General features: G+C 33.6%; 2 protein-coding genes across 3 annotated transcripts; both read left to right on the top strand.

Moving 5' to 3' along the window:
* Positions 1-83: 83 nt before the first annotated feature.
* LOC140060563 (uncharacterized) lies at positions 84-9,437 on the top strand. 2 transcript variants are annotated; one of them, XM_072106831.1, is made up of 8 exons: positions 84-318; positions 1,741-1,756; positions 2,209-2,304; positions 2,848-2,902; positions 4,179-4,283; positions 5,276-5,455; positions 5,737-5,958; positions 6,562-9,437. In XM_072106831.1, exons 1-8 carry the CDS (start codon positions 258-260, stop codon positions 6,688-6,690), a joined length of 864 nt encoding a protein of 287 aa, XP_071962932.1. In that variant the 5' UTR covers positions 84-257; the 3' UTR covers positions 6,691-9,437. The 2 variants fall into 2 exon arrangements, with proteins under 2 accessions (XP_071962932.1, XP_071962933.1); XM_072106832.1 differs by having other exon boundaries at positions 6,565-9,437.
* LOC140060915 (uncharacterized) lies at positions 8,580-11,694 on the top strand. Its single transcript, XM_072107285.1, has 6 exons — positions 8,580-8,587; positions 9,880-9,975; positions 10,162-10,228; positions 10,455-10,556; positions 10,900-11,079; positions 11,223-11,694. The coding sequence occupies exons 1-6, from the start codon at positions 8,580-8,582 to the stop codon at positions 11,331-11,333; spliced, it is 564 nt and encodes a 187-aa protein (XP_071963386.1). The 3' UTR covers positions 11,334-11,694.
* The last annotated feature ends 8,916 nt before the right edge of the window (positions 11,695-20,610 follow it).

Raw genomic sequence — 20,610 nt, forward strand, 5'->3', positions numbered from 1 at the left:
CCACTGCACAGTCTTTTATATTATTGAGTAAATCTATTATGTTTAGTAGCCATTTAATATCACTAGTGAAGCATAGAGTTCGAGGGCGACGAGACAATTAGAACGCGAGATACAGTCAGAATGCTTAGTTGTGTACCAAAGAACCATACTTTATGATCGAATGATTATATATGAAATGTGAAATTCATTTTACATTCGAAGACATTTTGCTATTACCATGAAGATCTTAGTGAAGTAGGATATATAAGACTGTCGTGATGGTTTCTATTTGTACGGCAACCGTTGCTCTCGTTACGATAATTTGGGGTGTTGATACAGGTAAATTGTAGGCTTGTTGTGACATTATTGATCTCACATTAGTATAATAATCCATCGTTATAGGCCTATCCATCAATGTCTCTCTGCGTCATGATTTGCAAAAAAAAAACTATGGAACTTGTTCTTGGTTCTGGTGTAAGCTCCTACGGTACTGGTTCAGGTTAATTTAAAATCGTCTACCATGACAGGTATACCATTTGAACCAAAGGCGTCAGAGACAGGATTAATAGATGGACCATCAGAGCCTACTAATTACATCGACTACGCTAAAGCTCTGTCTACACTATTTTATGTGACAAAAAAATGTGATGTGCCCATATACTGTATGAACATGAAATTGTCATATCACTACCGTATTTGGACATATCACTGCCATATTTGAGCACATCACACAAACCATGGAGCTATAAAATGTTATAGCTCCATGCACAAACCAGTTTGATAGTGTAGACAGAGCTTAGTGATAGGTGTTTAGTGTATACAGTAACAGTGTAGAACCGATCCTTTTGGGACACACCTTCAAGAGACAGCCCTATAATTCAGGACACCAGGGTAATATATTAAAATTATGGGCAACCCTTATTAAAGGAACACCATGTTAAGACATGTTTGGCCTCGAAGGTATCCCCTAGTAGTTGTTCTTCTGCTGAATTCATGTATCTCTGTGGGTAGAGGAATGTTTCTATTTAACGAGTAAAATAAGTTAGCTTAAGAAGTATATTACAGTATCTTATATTCTCTGGTAAGAGTAATTGAGTCAATTACAAAATGCAACATCATTATAATGTTAGGTTATTCATTACTGTTTCTTATTGTAGCATTTGTATTCCCTAAACGTATGCAGTTAATATTCGAATTAGAATACAATTTTGGTTTTATAATGTATGTATTCCCTTATTGACTAATCAATTAGTATTGTCTAAATGTTCTACGGATATGCGTCATAAAAAAATAAAATATTCCTCTACACAATGATGTCTAGTATAACGAATTCTTTTCGGTATTCCGACCTTTTATTATTTCTCATACGGTTGATGAGTCCATTAAAAGCAAAATTTTAAATAAAAAACCACAAAGAATGTGGGTTAGTTCGGTACCAGTTGGTAATAATAGAATAAAGAACTTGATTATTTTGCTAACACGACAGGCATTATTATGAATAAAGGCAGCTATCAGAATTCGACGTGAATACGACGTCCACACAATAGCAATGAATCTATCGTAACTATAAATAATACGTCAATATGTTTTTAATGAATATATTTATTATTTTGCTTAGTCATTTTCTCTTTTTTAACACACGATGTCTAGGCTATTAAACTGTCAAACAATATAGTCAGTTGATGTAATAAATATAGACTATATTCTCTCAAAATATGCATGATAATAAATGTTATTTTGTTTTTATTTCATATACTGCAGCAACGGCACAAACAGAGTAAGTGAATGTAGGGAATTTTGAATAATTGTACAAGTATATAAATGAATGGTCAACAACAATAGAACAAATATTAAAGTTTTGTTTTTTTTTAAATTAAAAAATTTTCAAAAAAATTTTCAGTGTCAAAGTTGATTTTGTTAGCTTAATTAAAAATTACGTCACCAAAGTAACGACTTCATTTTTGTTGGGGAAGTGGAATTACAAATAAAGGGGAGGGGGATGGTCAATGGTTGATATAAAATGATGAATTTTTGATAATTCAATTCATATTTTATTGGGCTAATTCATATAGAAATAAAAACCAGAACATCATTGTTAATACACTGCAGTTTAAAATACAATATTTAAAACAATAGTAAAGTACAGACAATATTTAAAAGTTATAACAAATAATTCATATATACAATATACAAATTTGGCAAAGAATAATTGTTGTATCATTTCTATAGTTACAAGAATGTAAGAACGACGTTTGAATTTAATTTGAACCAAGTGTACGTTACAGCAGAACCAACCATGGTGGATGATGAGGCAGGGTTTCGATCGTAAGTGCCATACTCATTGTTTTAGGCCTACTTAGTATGTTACAGTACGTCTGCCGCCTATAGATACATGACTGTGTCTGGCGGTTATAGCATTAGTTGAGTGATAAGAATCCCCGTCCTGTAGGCTAAGTGGAAGGTTGTTCGTATCCGTTCTTGTTTGGTTAGCCGTTCTCGATTGAGAACTTCAGTCCGTCATTGACTGAAGTTGACATATTGCCTTTGCGTGAGTGAGACCAATTGGTCAAATATTTTGCCCTACTCTGACGTAATTTTTACTTTATACTAAGTAAGTTTGTGAGTAATTCTCGGGTGGGACTTGAGTAATTGGTTAGATGTTTTGCCCTACCCTGACGAGCAAGATACTCCACAGTAGTTAAATACAATTACAACCCTGAGAGAGACCAGCAACGTATGTATCATAGTTATTACATTTTTTGGTGAGAGATGATACTGAGATAATGTTCCTAAATGTTCCTAGAATGTACTACCAATTGTTAGACGCCATTTTTAAAAATTGTAATAACAATGTATGTTATCGTTCAGGTCTGTTATTTCACATATAATGAAAACGTTCAACGCAACTATAGAGGACACTAAAGTAAGTGTGTGTTACCATTATCACCACCATCATAACAACAACATGTCCAAAGAATTAAGCAATGGTCAGTACAACCATCAGAGCTGACCACATCGACACTAATCACCACCATAATGACCAACATCTATGTACAAGGCATTGGTCAGTACAGCCATCAGAGCTGACCACATCGACACTAATCACCACAATAATGACCAACATCCATGCACAAGGCGTTGGTCAGTACAGCCATCAGAGCTGACCACATCGACACTAATCACCACCATAATGACCAACATCCATGTACAAGGCATTGGTCAGTACTACCATCTGAGCTGACCACATCGTCATCGACACTAATCACCACCATAATGACCAACATCCACGTACAAAGCATTGGTCAGTACATCCATCAGAGCTGACCACATCGACACTAATCACCACCATAATGACCAACATCAATGTACAAAGCATTGATCAGTACAGCCATCAGAGCTGACCACATCGTCATCGACACTAATCACCACCATAATGACCAACATCCACGTACAAAGCATTGGTCAGTACAACCATCAGAGCTGACCACATCGACACTAATCACCACCATAATGACCAGCATCCATGTACAAGGCATTGGTCAGTACAGTCATCAGAGCTGACCACATCGACACTAATCACCACCATAATGACCAACATCCACGTACAAAGCATTGGTCAGTACAGTCATCAGAGCTGACCACATCGACACTAATCACCACCATAATGACCAACATCCTTGTACAAGGCATTGGTCAGTACTACCATCTGAGCTGACCACATCGACACTAATTACCACCATAATGACCAGCATCCATGTACAAGGCATTGGTGAGTACAGTCATCAGAGCTGACCACATCGACACTAATCACCACCATAATGACCAACATCCATGTACAAAGCATTGGTCAGTACAGCCATCAGAGCTGACCACATCGTCACCAACACTAACTCACCATCATTGTAATTAATCAACATTACCATATCATCACTATCATTTTATGTACTTTCACTATTATATATTTATATTTTAGTCTACTCTGTAGCAATGTTAGTATACTTAGGCATACGGGAGTCACGACTTAAAGTTCAGTGAACTTACTGTGACTTCCATCCACCCACATTTAATATATGTTATGTTATGTAAATGTAAATGATATATATATATATATATAAGTGAGTGGAAAAAATAAATAAACGAAACGAAACGAATCATGAAACAACACCAACATAATCATAATATATTTTGCTTTTCTTCAGGTTTCGCCCGACTCAAGATGGGAAACGATTCAAACATCTTACAAACTAGTAACGAATATAGAAGAGACGTACTCGTTAGCTGTTCGAGATAATATGGAATTAGTAGTAAGTATTTTACCCATTCAATATTTTCGGAGTTGAACCTGGGCTTAATAGGCACTAAGCTAATGTGCCACTCTAAAATACCAGACAGTATTAACACAGTCTACATTGCGGTACTGTATATATTTAACTTATTTAACAATTATAATTATTTCCCACATTAGAAAATCTCTACAGGTAAACGCGTGATAAAAATCGATTTTCGATTCAAAGGGACTTTAGTGTCCACAATGCCAAGCAGACAATTTATACATTGATTATGGCTACAATTCACACATTTTGATTCCATGTGATGTTACCATCAAAGATACCATAATTCCGTGAAATATATGAAAACATCAGTGTTGCAAATAGAAGGGCAAGGGTATAGTCTGACAATTAGCAGAATGACGAAATATTAAAAAATAAGTCGCATATGTTATGTAGGCCTAATATTTATTGCTATAAACAAAGTAGAGAAGATCAATAAAGGTGTGCAAGTTAAAGCTCTGTCTACACTATCAAACTAGTTTGACAAAAAAAAGTATGATGTGCCCAAACATAGTAGTGATATTCCCAAATGTGGTAGTGATATGACATCATCATGTCCATATATGGGCACATCACATGTTTTGTCACATAAAGTTTGATAGTGTAGACCAAGGCTTTAGAAACACAAATGTATGGTAGCAGACGATGACTCTCGCAAATGATTTAGTTTTTTTTGCTGTTGGGTTGTCTCATTGCAGTAATGGCATATTAGGCCTATATAATAATAATATTACTGTATAATAAAAGAGAGGACGGGTGTTTACTAAATAGCTGCGACTTATGGTTATTTTTTGTTCGAGCACTCTAAGAACTATGGATAGAAAGTCCCTGCATTGATTTAAACGTCACAGGTATAGCCTGTAGCCTATGTGGGGGTGACTCGAACATTACTCGCGCGTACGTTTTTAAACAAATAAATTAAGCATTTAAATATGACAAATGATGTTTAAATATGTTTTTTTTAGATTGGTCTTGGCGAGTACGTGTTCTCGTATAATACCATCGTTTTCAAAAGTGATACTAAAAGCCTTATTACGAAAGAATCTTGGAAAGAAACGTGGTACGAAATAGGTCATCAAATACTCTACGCCTGCATAGTTGCCATTGTCAGTATATCAATATTTGCCATAGCCGTTTATTATACAGTAAGTGCAAATACAGTACTGTCGCAGTACAAAACATGGAAGGAGAATTTGTTTTAATAGATCAGTTTGCTATAAAGCTCTGTCCGAACTAGTGTGATTTTCCCATGGTAGTGATATACCCAAATATGGTAGTGATATGACAACATTATGTCCATATATGGGTACATCACAATGTGGTCACATAAAGTTTGATAGTGTAGACAGAGCTTTAGATCCAGTATAGGCTCACTTTCAAATCCAGGATGCAGTTATACTTAAATGTTTAACATCTTAATTTTTAGTGTCGATGGGGAAAACGACGACCGGCCACTGAAGGACGATACATTTTAAACGAAACCCCGCGCACGAGTAGGGTTATTACGTCTGGTAGCCTTTACTCACCGGAAATGACGTCAGAAGAGGCAGAAAATAATCTCACAACCACTGTCGAAATGAATGGGCATGCGCAATCGAATGGTGGACTACCAGAAAAAAAGGATAATATAGAAATGGAGGGAATAAATGTGAGCTATTATTGTTTTTTTGGATATGATTAAATTATTCTGTGTATGTGAGACCATAAAAACTAAGACGACAATGAAAACAATAACAAATGTATTTATTTATTTCTTTTATTTCGGATAGTACATCCCTATACAAATCATACAAACAAAAAAACAAAACATTTCACCAGGAATTAACAATATAAACTTCCACAAAAACAACCTACAATATCCTAAAATATCAATTTGCACCAACGCTGATGTAGGTTGGATTGTGGAAGTACATTAACTACCGGTATGGTTTAATCATACCATTACAACTGTCATGATTTCTTAAACTATTGTTCCTACAATATTCATAGAATAATGAAATAAATAGATTTTTGAAATTATGATGATTGTGGTGTGCGGTGAAGTTGATGATATGATGATGATAATGATGACGATGACTAAATTGATGATAATAACGATATCGTCGATGAAAACGACGTCGATGGTAATTGACAATGTGAAAGAAGACAAGATAGTCTTCTCCAGTTTGGAGTCAATTTGATGTCAATCATCGACCCAGTCCATAGTCATCGAATGATACGTGTTATCATTACCATTTACCTTCTATTTCAGCAGGAAACATCTCAAGCTAACGGTGGAACAGAAAACAAAGGTTTTGAGAAAGAAGAGAACTCGATGTTTGCCAAACTCGTGTATTCCGAGTATTCGGTGCCACCAAAATTTTCAGATGAGTTTTTATAATACAGCTAAAAAAAAAGTAGTGCACCCGTGGCGAGAAAAACTACTGATTACTTTTTCGGCAAATGCGAGAGTTGAGGCTCAGCAATATTAAAATTAAATCTTTAATGAATGAAGTTTTCTCATACGGCGCATGCAAAATACACAAAATACAACATAATGGAGTTTAGTAAAGAAAATAAACGTATATTTATCAACTGTATGTGGGTTCAGTCCTGTTAGTAGGCCCATGATTGAACATATAACGTCACGTAAAAGAAACGCGCAAACATGTCGTCATGCATGGAAGGATTCACATTGCGGATTGATATATAAAAAAAACCTTTTGGTTCTTTGCACCATTTTCTTTGTTTTCTTTGACGTCGTACTATTTAAATACATGTGGACACTAATCTAATGGAATTTGTAAGCACACGGCGGATTTTATTTGTTGTAAAAAATGCCATGAAGAGCAGAGAGACGGAGTATTGCTGGCACGGTAAGAGAAGTAGTTTAGTATTAAGAACATTAAGAAATCGGGAAATACAAGAGCTTTCGGATCAAAATACAATAGTAGGCCTATGATTAAAAAATAATGTGAACTTGTTTGTTATTGTTGAAGCCAAAATGAAACGCAACGGAACTGTATGAACACGGCATACACTAGCCTTCGACGCTAAGTAGCACTTTTCAATTTTAAGTGTCAATTGTAACATATCTGTAAAACGAAATTATATAGCTTTTATTTACTCATTTATTTATAAATACACGCGCATGCGTATTTGATGGGCGTAGTTAGCCTACCAAACCTTCAGTATGACGTAGTGACAATTACAAATAGCAATAAGTACATGATGATGCATATTATAAATTTGTTTATTTATATATTTGTAGATAATTTTAATGGTAATTAACTTACTGTAAAGGAAAACATTATTCGAATTTAATTTTAAAATATGAAATATTTTAAACATCTGCGAGGATACCTTGACTGTTAATACTGTATAAATATTATATTATATTGCATAAACAAGTTATTAAGTTATAAGATATTCTAGATATTGATTTAATGTAATTGTTTGTGTAATGGTAGAGAAGATGTGGGTGAAGGAAGTCAATGGTGTATCATGAAAGGTTATCATGGTACACACCGACTCCCTGTTCAGTTATGAAATATCAGTTACGAATCTAGCCAATCAAGTGGGTCATTTGGTCGTATGGGTTTTTTAAAGTTAAATTTTATATAATAAATCTAGTAATTAATAAATGGGTGTGTCCTGAGACAACCGTACTGCTGGTCGCGCCCCTGTATCATAAGTTAACAAAGTTCTACAAAGATATCTAGTTTTTAAAAATATTCAAAACAAAAAGAGGTTTGTTGTCTCGTTGCTTTTTTGTTATCAAAACATAGAATATGGAGATGAATCAGCATTGTAGATTTTTATTGGCCGTTTAGTGCTAAATAAATTTTAATAAAACATATTTTATAAAATAATTATTTGGTTTGGCATTTTCAGAATTAAATGAAAAAACGTAGACTTGCTGACTGTATGACCATTTATTATAATTGGAAACGAAAATGTCCTAATTTTGAGGTACTTATAGAGGAACCATTTTCCTCAAAAACATCATTTAAAAAAACAATGGAGGAAATTTCCTCTATAAAAAAACTATATTACTGACATTTTAAAAAAGAATTCATACAAGATTTCCCAGGATAGCCCGAATAATAAGAGCTTATTTCCATTGGTGTGTATATTATGTACCAGTGGCCGTATTTAACAATAGATATTTGAAAGATAAATACAAGTATTTCCCTTAATTTATATTCACTTTTAATTGTAAGTGTTTCCCTCAGCCTAAGTGTGAATGGTGAATACGGCCACAGGTCCATGATGATGTGTACTAAGATCATGACTGAGTAAGAGGTGAGGATTAGTACAGTACACATAGGTCACTGACGTATGTAAACAAAAGAATTAGCGTCACAAAAAACACTATTCTTAAAATTCAGTGAAATATTTTAAGCTTAATTTAGGTTATCCACTCATGCACACCTTCAGCTCTTCTTTGTCAAGGCAATACTATCAAAAATGATAATACAGTAGGTGGTTTTTGATAGTCTTCCCTTCACATTTTGCATGGAAGTAGTAAACGGTCGAAAATGATGGGTTGCAGAGGAATGTTATTATCTATGTTGTTCTCTCTTTGCCTTGGCTCCACAACAGGTGGTATGTACTTTTATGTTTTGTATACACTTAGGCCTAGGCCTCAATTGGGAGGGGTACAGGTGAGGGTCAGAGGTGTGGCCATTACAATGGTGACATGACAACGCGTTTACATAGGCCTATGATAGAATACGATTGTTTCCAATTCTAATTATTTATCTTTAAGGTAAATCATGAATGATTCCACCGAACTTTCGAGTTAGAATAACAATAGTGAGGCATGTAATGAATAGGCAAACTGCCTTAAAATGTGACATGTTTCTAAAAACTATTTTCATCATCATCAGAACAGAACAGGCAGTTTGCCTATTCATTAAATGTCTCACTATTGTTTTTTTATCTTTAAGACGTAGAGATAATTATATAAAAAACCTTAATAATAATTCATATGTTTAATAATATAGTCAAAAAATATATATTTACAATAATTACTTATTTCTGATTTATTTTTGTAGCAGAATATTGTTGAAAAGGTATTTCCTATTATGACTGTCGTTTTGTCTAATAAAAGCTTTGTGGGCCTAAACTTGATTGAATAAAATCACACACGTTTAATACAAAGGCTATACAATATTTTATTTACTAATCATAACTTGTCGTTAATCGAACTTCCTTGTTTCTTTTTCATGTCAACCTGATTGTCCTTCTCACAACAGCAAATTCGTAAGTTCGTTTGAATATTTATACAGTAATCTATATTTAAAATGTATTTGACAATGTCTTAAGTTCTGTCTACATAATCAAACTTTGTGACAACAACATATAATGTGCCCATATATGGACATGCATGTCATGTCACTACCATATTTGAGCATATCACTACCATATTTGGGCACTCTTTTGTCAACTAGTCTGATAGTGTACAGTAGACAGAGCTTTATGTTAATATGTGATCTATTAATTACCTATATTTTTAGACTAATTTAGATTTTGCTATTCATATAAAAAAAAACAATGTTGTTTTTCTTAATAATGTTTCTTGCAGAGGGAGAACTTTCGTCGACACTGAGTTAGAATTTCGTTTAAATTCGTATACAGACGATCCAAGTGGATTGGTTACAGACGACGGAGAGTTTAAAACGTACGGTAATATTTCTGTTTATATTTTACCTTTTACACAGTTCAAGTGTTGCTTCCAACCAGAAGTGTTAATACAATGTTTAAAATATGTTAAAAATGTGCAGTATACAACTTCTCTATCAAGCCATGTTTGTTTCTTCTATTTAATAAAGTTGAATTTCCTTTATCTTTGGTTTTTAAATTTCAGATCACTATCAGATGATATTAAAACGAAATACAGATTTTCAAGTGAAACCGAGATTAATGAACTAAGGGTAAGGGCAATAGAATGTTTAATTCTTGCTTATTTAGGAAAACCAAACTCAAAAACATATACTTTATGCAGAAGAGGAAGAAACGTTCTGAAATCAGTTAATCGGCATATCTTGCTTTTTAACAAACCTTTATGCAATCCAACATCCCAAAATAAATCATAGCGAGCTTTATACAGAAAGTTCTATTTTAAGATTATTAAGATATCCATTTTTATTTTGTATTTAGGTTGAAGTTCATCAAGACTCGATCCTGACCATATCTTTTTTATTACGTTTTGATTATTTCAATGAAGATGATACCAAAGCTAAAGAAGCGATGATAAAAGAGGTACCGTACGTATTTATATTATTTTTAGATTAGATGTTATTACTTCAATAAAGAAAATTTTGAGTTTCCTCCACTATCAATGACGCAAAAGAATTTTTATTTTCAACCATAGAAAGAAATCAAGAGGACGTAACTAGCTTGACTTAAGCTCTGTCTACACTATCACTGTCATGTACCCATATATGGTAGTGATATGTCCAAATATGGGCACATCACATTTTGTTGTCACATAAAGTTTTATAGTGTAGACAGAGCTTTAGCTGAGCCTGAAAAGTTGTAATATACCTTTACAACAAATGTTGAAAAAGACACCTAAATCAAGTATTCTCACTTTGCATTACAGATGGATGAAGGCCGGTATGAGTTCTTCTTCAAAGACGATCAAATGATATCCGTTTCAGGTTCTCTGACTGTCACCAAAGACTGGAAAGAGAACTGGCACGACATGATCCACAGTGTTACAATAATGGTATTGGCATCGCTTGTTGCTATTGCGATTTTTACATTTGCAATTTGGTATCTTGTAAGTGTTTTTTAACTTTATTAAAAAAAATTAAATATAATTTACACGTTTGGCACTGTCTTGAATCATCAAATTCTGTGATTTGATTGTAAAACACGAATTATAATTATGTTTTCAATGTGTCTCGAATTTCTTCATTACAGTTGGTAAAACGACGCAAGACGAAACCGGAGCCCATCGTCCACGAATTTACAGCCGAAAACACCAATGTAGGCCTACAATTTGAGGAAGAGGAAGAGGTTGAGGATAAATAAAAGTGAAATAACACGTAACTTTCTTACTTATACAAATTTAAAAATTCATCATTATATTTTTTCTGGTGGTTTCAACAATACTTTGATGGGCGTTCCGAAGTGGTAACCGTTTGTCACACATAGGCCTAATGTGTCGATGAATAAGATTTTGTATGTACTGCAACTGAGTTGTTGACGCTTGTATACTTTTTTTTTTACAAATGAATGATAATATTTGGAATTTTCCAATTGAGTATTTACTCCAACCAACAACGAAGACGAGAAATGTGATATTTAATAGTAATGATAACAACGACAAGAATGGCAAAATGTATGATACTTTATGTTACTTTATTAGTATTTATTAAAAATCTTTTTAAAACTGAAAAACTAAAACTCTTTTTTTGTGTGTGTTTATTTCCAATCATAAGAAACATTCAAAACGAAATATTTATTAATGGGATACTGTAAATATAACATTTTATAATTTTATTTATTTGTTTTATTAAGTTTACCTTTGTACTTAGTATATAGTAATGCTGTTAGGTAATATTGTTTTCCTTCATGATCGCCCCCTCATTTATCTCATAAACAACCATTTAGGGAAAATAAATGGAATTCCTATATTGTACTGTACCAGTATGGTAACAGGACTTGTGTTAATCCTACATAATCCGACAATGATTTTTAGAATTTAATTCCATTGCAGCTGCATAGCAACCGGTGGTTCAGTCACATGTCTATTATGCGTTCGTAATTAACAAGTAGAAAATACATATAAAGGTTTGGGAAAACCTGTTTTTATTTCTGGGATGAGTGTTGAGCGAGACCATGCTGTATATTGGTATTGTGGTAAGTTATAGTCCTGTGTTTATTCATGGAGAAAACAAATAGGCCTACCCGGATATGACACTAATTAATTTGTTTTTTTGAAATGTTAAGTTGTGTCATTGTTTTCGTTTTTACGGTCGGATGAACCCACCACACCCGCTGAAAACACAACTCACTGTTTTTCCTTAAACGTGACAACATTAAAACATATTCAAGATTCGGTAAATGATATAAAATTATAGGCTACATACGTCGGTAACTGTTTCGTTTTCCAACATACACTTTATACTGCATGGTGTGACGTCATTAAATCGATAAAAAAGGCATCATTTGAGACGTGTTCCGGTCTTTTTCAATTCTTTACACTCATATTTCTTAGAAAATGAAGTACAGGAGTAATATAAGCTACGGTTGGGGTGTACGTAAACAAAAAATAATTTTTGTCTGAATGCATCGGCAAGCTATAACTAAAGTTCTTAAGGAGTATATTACACTTTTACTACAATCTTAATTCGTATACGAGTTACTGAATTTTGTGCGATAGGTTATTAGCATTAATTATACCAGTTTTCGAGTAATAATCTAATATAAACCGCAATTCGTAAGCGTGTTAATACCTGAAACACTTGAACTAGTATCAAGATTCAAGGTCTTGGTGGTAAAGATACGAATTTGATCATTCTTACACACGGGACACAGAAGGTAAGACATTTATTGTTATGGTTATGTAGGCCTACTATAAATTGTCATGGGTAATACTTTCGCCTGTAGCCTACTTCGTGGGGACAGAGCGCGGTAATGTTCGTCCGATAGGCCCACACGTAGACTTGCCCCAAGTCTGTATTTATTGTCTTTTTTTTTTATTTATTTGTTTTTATTTCGACCAAACTCAAGTAATACACGTATGAAACGCCATATGTGCAAAAATATTTATATTTTTACAAAACTCCGTCTGGAGCCCAGACTAGCCCACACGGTACTATAGGCATTTAATACGATATATCGTACTGTAGTATTTATTATGTGCTAGCCCTTATATACCCTCGGTTATGGAAGTAACACCACTCTTTGAAATAAAAAAGATGAAAGAGATTACACTCGTCAGGTTAGGCCTAATGTTCCAAGTGTATTGTATTATACTCTGAGAAACCATGATCTGAGGCCTGTAGTAGCTTGTACAGATTTCACTGTAATGGTATCCAAAGGCCTACATTCTTCAATTTATTAAACACAAATCTCCACTGTTCATTGGAAAACATTATTAAATCTAAATGAAGGCCCAACAGACGACGAATATATCTGGTTCCCTGTTCACGTGCAAGAAGGAAAGTATTTTCAAATGCTTATAAAAATAGTAATAGGAATATGTATATATTTTTAAAACTTTAATTTGCATTTTGTTTACAGAAAGATGAGTATTGTTACGAGGTTACTTTTCACACTGCATATAGTAGGACTGTTTAAATGTAAGTATTTAACGGTTCATTGTGAAAATATAACCTGGGAAGAGTGATACTTTCACTCTTTCCTGGTATAGCCAATTTCATACTTCCGTTAAAAATATAAATTGTTTGACTTAACACGCATGGCACGATGCTTTTATATTTGATATGCATATATGTCAGTTGACCTTATTATCATTGCTATATATTTTTACCATTACTTATACTTCCTAAATTCCAAAAGCGTATTTACTGTATATAACGATGAACGATAATCATGAAATGCATTAATTAGGCCTATTAATACAAAGTAATAAGTATTGCCAATACCATTACGGATAAACCCGGATCAGTAAATGAATAGCTGGTGTCATGCATGACGTAGGCAACGATTATAATTCCATCTCATCATTTATTTTTATTGTCAGCGACCTACTTGTATGTCCGCAATATTATCATCATTATCGCCATATATCAAGGCATCTTTATTCATAAAAAAACATTAAAAACATTTAGAAACTCAACCTAAATTCATCGCAGTCAATACATTGAAAGAAAGTTTTGGCAATAGAATTAATTGTCTTATGTCAAAAAGTTGATTAAAAAAGTTATTTTCGTTTTACCTTTATTTCGGAAGTTATATTCATAGAATATTTGATTTAGCTTTTTGCTTATTTTATTTTGTATCTCCATTAAGATCCAGCCACTGATACCCGCATCATTGTCATTTTTCAGTGCTTATTTTATTTTGTATCTCCATTGAGATCCAGCCAGTGATACTCAAAGCATTGTCATTTTTCAGTAATTTGCCTTTGGATTTAATAATAATAAATAGCCATATCTGTATTCAGATTATATCAACAACATAATTTTCGTCACAATCATCATTGTAATATTCAATATTATTTTCGTCACCATCGTTACTCATCATTATTATCTTCGTCGTCATTATCATCTTACGTATTTAGATGGTCTATCTTTTAATTGTTATGATGGAAACGAAAAAGAATACAGAATAGGATATGAAATACAGCAAGACTGTAACACCTGGTGAGTGATGGTAATTTCAACTTATGTCCACACAAAAAATAATAATATACAGTAATTTAAAACAATGGAGTATTTTTTTTAAACACCATATTTAATGAGGGTGATCCATCCAGCAATTGATGATCATTAAATACCCTCAAAGTGGAGTGGAGTTGTAAATTTGTCCTTAGAAAGGATGGGACTTGAACCCAGGACCCTTGAGTGATAGTCAAGCATCATAACCACCAAGCCACAACTCCACTCCTTGTATGTATGTATGATATTAAGTAGCTAAAAGTTTTATCTATTGTGGTTGTGGAGAGCCATGCAGAATATCTTAACTATAAGTTTGACCATTTAATATAAAGTTAAATAGTAGCAGTAATAATAATTGTAAATTGAGTAAGTTATGGCTTTTTATTGTGGTAAAGTAACTGGTTTTTTATATAGTATTTGCTTTCCTATTTTACATCCCTTTTGTCGTTTTTTGTGGGGTTTTTTTTGTAATCGTAGATAATAATTACGTATTTTGTTTGTAGTATTTGCCAAGAGGAAGGTTGGATCTGTACCCAGCAGCCTTGCTCAGGTAATTTATTATATTTCAAGCTTTAAGTTACAATAAAAAACACTAGCAATAAAAGCAATATATATAGATAGACAAAGATAGACAAATTATATATAACAATGGCCTTTGATCTTATAATCCTGCAGATCCTTGTTTGTCATCACCTTGCACTAACGATGGTGTTTGTGTGCGGTATGACGACACTTACGAATGCCTTTGCAAAACAGGCTACACTGGACCAAGTTGTGAACTTCAGGGTAAAATATTAATTTTTTTAAACGTTAACACACTATAAGTAAATTAAGAACCAGATATGAACATATAGTTGTACATTACATTATATTAACTCGGTTCTTCGTGAGTGGTTTGCTTTGTAATACACGATTTATAGACAATGCAGTATTTCAGTCAAAAAAAAAATCTACAATGACAAACCAACAACGACAAACCAACAACGAAAAAAAATAGAGAAACAAAAGTAAAAACGTTACTACAAGAGTAGTTTAGTGACCATCAACTCAGCAGAAAAAATAGTTGATATTTTGCGTCTAATAATGTATTCATACAGGAAGCGATATGAACATTCATGTGGTTTTTTTCGTTATAATGTGCAACTTCATTGTCTTTTAAAATAGGATCGTGTTTAGACGGAGAATTGGTAGTTGACGTGTATTGTAATGGGGATTGCGAATGTGTAAATGGTACAGTGTCGTGTGAACCATTCTCAGGATGTCCATCTTTATCATGTGATACCGAGGTGGTTGTGCCCGGTGACTGCTGTCCAACTTGCTGTAAGTTAACTCTTTTTTCTAGTTTGCTCGGCTTAAATAGGCCTGGTCTTTGGGCATACTGCTTAATATGGAGAAAAACAAACAACAAAAGGCATCGAAGTGTTATAAGATCTGTCTACACTATCAAAAAATGTATATGTATGATGTGCCCAAATATGGTAGTGATATGACGTCATCATGTCCATATATGGGCACATCACATTTGTTTGATAATGTACATATACTGCAGTGCAGACAATATACATTTCGTTTCACACTATTACAGGGCCTGAACCAAAAGAAGGGTTCTGTCCCGGAAGTAGCTTCACATCAATTGGGAGCTGTGAGAATACATGTCATGATGATTCAAGTTGCGATGGGATTCAAAAGTGCTGCTTCAACGGCTGCGGGTTATCGTGTGCGGATCCGCAACCAGGTATTTACAGATGTAACAATATATATAACAGTTTGACCTGAATGATTTTATGATCAATAGACAGACTTAATTAATGATGCTATTTCTCGATTATTATTTCTTTTTTAAAATGTTCACTACAGAGGAATCGGGAACATGTAAATTGTCCCCGTGTAAAAATGGCGGGACATGCTTGGACATAATGTCAGTAATTGCCGTCTGCCGATGTTTACCTGGGTTTAGAGGCGACTATTGCGAAATAACAGGTAAATATTAAAGTATTATTTTGTTCTTTTCTAAAAGGGGACCACGGATAGATAGCTAAATCCCAGTATTTCCGTTTTCCTAGTAACTAAACACAGCAGCTTATTAATCGATAAGTAGTCGGTGATTAACCCATATATATAAAATAAAGGTACTATACCGGAATTAGTTAGTAAACTCACATTTCCTTTCATTAATCTACTTTCTAGTTTCCTTTCAAACACCTTAATATGACAGTCCCATATGTTTTGTGACACACAAATATCACTTAAATTTCAAAACAATTGTACGACAAAACTTAAACTTTCCGCCTTCATTTATAACCTATAGTCTTCAGCTCTGTCACCACTATTAAAGATTATGTGACACAAAGAGTGATGTGCCCATATATGGACACGATGATGTCATATCACTACCATATTTGGGCACATCACACTTTTTTTTGTCAAACTAGTTTGATAATTATTCTAATTGTTTAACAGATGGAAAAGGTTGTGTTGTTAATGGTACAGTTTACAGAGACACTGAGTTAGTTGACTTTGAATGTTTAAGTTGGTAAGTAAGATCTTCGTCTAATATCATTTGTAGTGGGTCAATTTAGCAAATTCTTTAAATAGAATTATGTTTGCATTTAAGAATCTCGAAGTACACACACAAAAACAATTACATTTCGTCATATGATTAATACTATAATACGCGATACTAAAATATCGCAGATAATGGATAGCACAAACAACTTTTTTTCGGTTATTTTATCTGTATTTGTTTTTTTTAGTCTTTGTAATGATGGTATACTAGAATGCACCGACAAATGTGGTAAATATAACGACAAGTTTTTGTTTATTTTTTACAATTCGAAATTAAATTTTTTTCAATACATGTTTTTCTATATAATGCGTATGTGGTAAGAACCATTGCTTTATCTTCAATACAAACTTCTCAAACTACTGGTATCCTGCAGTTATTTTATGAAAAAACAGCCCTCTCTTTTCTATATTGTACAGGATTATTTACATTTGAATATTTGCATATCTAACACAGGTGACAAACCAGGAGAATGTCCAACTGTAATAGAAGACTTCAACAACACAACTTGCGCAGTGGATCAAGATTGTACAGGGCAGCGAAAATGCTGCAATCAAACGTGTACTCTGCCTAATTATGGTGAGATTTCACTTTAAATACATCTAAATCATCTCTAGAATGACAGAATACTATCAGGCTTTAGCGATACCTAATTTACCTATGTTCCACTCGCCGGTAGATTACGATAGTTTTTTTGGGAGTTGTACGAAAAGGTGTGCTGTACATAAGGTGTTACAGTACTTCGTTTGTTTGTTTGTTTGTTTGTTTGTTTGTTTGTTTGTTTGTTTGTTTGTTTGTTTGTTTGTATATGCGACTACAATTTTTAAGTTATCATTCTGTAAATATGTATATACTTACAGAACATGCCTATAGAAAATCGGCTTATTAATAAATTCACAAAAAAAAGAAGAAAAAGTTTATTCTTTTAACATGGCCGACATATCAACATGCGCCTTCTGTAGAAATAGTTTGCCAAGTACTTCACTCAGTTTCTGAGTGCTTCCATTTTGAAATGTTAACGCTAATCTATTTCATTTTCATAAAGACTCTTTAGCGTGTACTCATGATGGAAGAATTTTACAACGTGGAGACTCGTATCACGAACGTTGCAACTCGTGGTAAGATATATTCACAATTACTGTAGGCCTACGTGTCTGAAATCTCGATTTCGTTCTGAGTGTGTAGGATGAGAGTGTAGCGATATATTATTTAAAATGAAAAATCAATAGCTATAGCCTTTAGAAATAGATCAAAGAGTAAAAACATTACATATTATTTTCAATCTATTTTTCAGTACATGTAATAGAGGAATTTTAGAATGCAGTCGTCTTTGTCGTAAGTTGTTTGCTATACTTAATATGAAACGCCAAACTATGGAACGCAATACTCGCATAAACAAGCCAAGAGTAAACGAAGTAATTTAGTATAGGCTACATTTGATGAAGACAAGTGGAAAAGGTTATGAGTATTACTTGACGGTACATTTATCCTTAATTAATTTTATAGCTGTTAAAAAAGGAGGTTCGTGTCCTATAAAGTCTTCGGAAACTTTGCATCTGGATTGTAAGCCTAAGTGTCGCGATGACATAGATTGTAATGGAATCGAAAAATGTTGCGGAGATGGTTGTAACGGCGAATGTATGACACCAATTGAAGGTATAATATGTAGAAAAACTACTATTTTAATAATCACTGTTGTAATCAGCAGCACCATTATCACTGTCAATGTCATCCATTTATTGTTGCTTTCTTAGCGAATTCAACATCTTATTGTTTCTTTAATAACCAATGGTACGCGGACAACGACATGTTTTCGTCTGGCTGTCAAAGATGTCAGTGTTTAAATGGATCCGTTCTGTGTCGAGCACCAATCTGTCCACAGCTGCCTTGCTCAGACCCAATACAGTCGAACGGTGCATGTTGTCCTAAATGCCGTAAGTAGTAACTGACATTAACTAAGACAACCGCCACTTTCTTACTCGTGCTTCAGATTAAGTTCTATCGGAGAGTGAATAGTTATTCAAATGTTCACACTTAAACAAAAATTTACATACAAACTTCCTCAGATTGCAGAAAAGTCTACAATAGCAAACTTTAGTTCGGAAAAAACTTAGATTTTGTAAACAAACATTCGGTAAGGTTTTCTAGACTAGACTTTACGATTGAATAAGACATTAACGACTGTCGAAAGTAAGAGGAGATGAATTCAGTGAATTTATCCAACTATCTTAATGACGACAGGTAATTAAATCATGTATTTCAGTCTTAACAAGATTTCTATATACCGTATGATACATGATACATAAATGATTATGTATACTAATTTACATCACAGCTTCCCTGTGTATCGATGATCCTTGTTTAAATAGCGGGATTTGCTCTGAAGTTGCTGACGAGTATGTTTACAATTGTACCTGCGTTGGCGGGTACTCTGGAACGAACTGTGAAGATCCACGTAAGCAAACTTTTTTTGTGTAACCCTTTAATTTGTAATTATTGAAGACTATGAATAAAGTGGTGTCATATGTGATATAAATAAACAGTATGGAAGAAGGTTTATTGACGGTACACACGTGCCTCTACCTAGGTAATAGATGTAATAGAAATATTCATATTTTCGACAGCATCAAACTGTTCTGAGGCAATCTGTTTAAATGGCGGTGTTTGTGTAGAACCGGATTACGACTATAGCAGCAGTGAGCCTCAATGGACATGCCGATGTCCCACTGGATTTGGCGGAGAAATATGTGAAATACAAGGTAAAATAGCTAGTAAATTATTGCATATCATTGAAAACTAATCTTAAAGAAATAGTGCGGCAGATCAGCAGTAATTACTTTTTTAATATATATTTTATCATTATTACTGTTTTTTCAAGATGAACTTTGTAACATGAACAGATGTCAAAATGGAGGAACATGTTATAAAGTATTCGACACGATAACGACATGCGCATGCGTAGATGGGTTTACAGGGCCTTCATGTGAACAACGTAAGTTTATTACATTTTTGTTCTGTTGAAATTGACAAACTGACGACCAACTCAAAAGTTTACTCGAGGATATTAAACATCGATATTTTAAATGAAGGAAAGAACTTTTTATTATTGTTTTTTATTTAAATAACAGAAAATATCTGCCGTAGTCAACCGTGTTTTAATGGTGGAACGTGCATATCTATTTTAAATGCATATTACGAATGCAAATGCCAAGATGATTTCATGGGAGAATATTGTGAGATGAACAGTAAGTTCTTGCTTTTAGATTGAGAAATGGCGAACAGACAATACAATTATTTTATTAACTTCATATCAAACCGTTGGAGCGGTAATTTTTCTTATATTTATACATAGTACAGAAATGGTTATACATTTGCAAAATTTCTGTTATATCTACTT

This window comes from Antedon mediterranea, chromosome 10 (genome assembly GCF_964355755.1).
Source record: "Antedon mediterranea chromosome 10, ecAntMedi1.1, whole genome shotgun sequence".
Lineage (NCBI taxonomy): Eukaryota > Metazoa > Echinodermata > Crinoidea > Comatulida > Antedonidae > Antedon > Antedon mediterranea.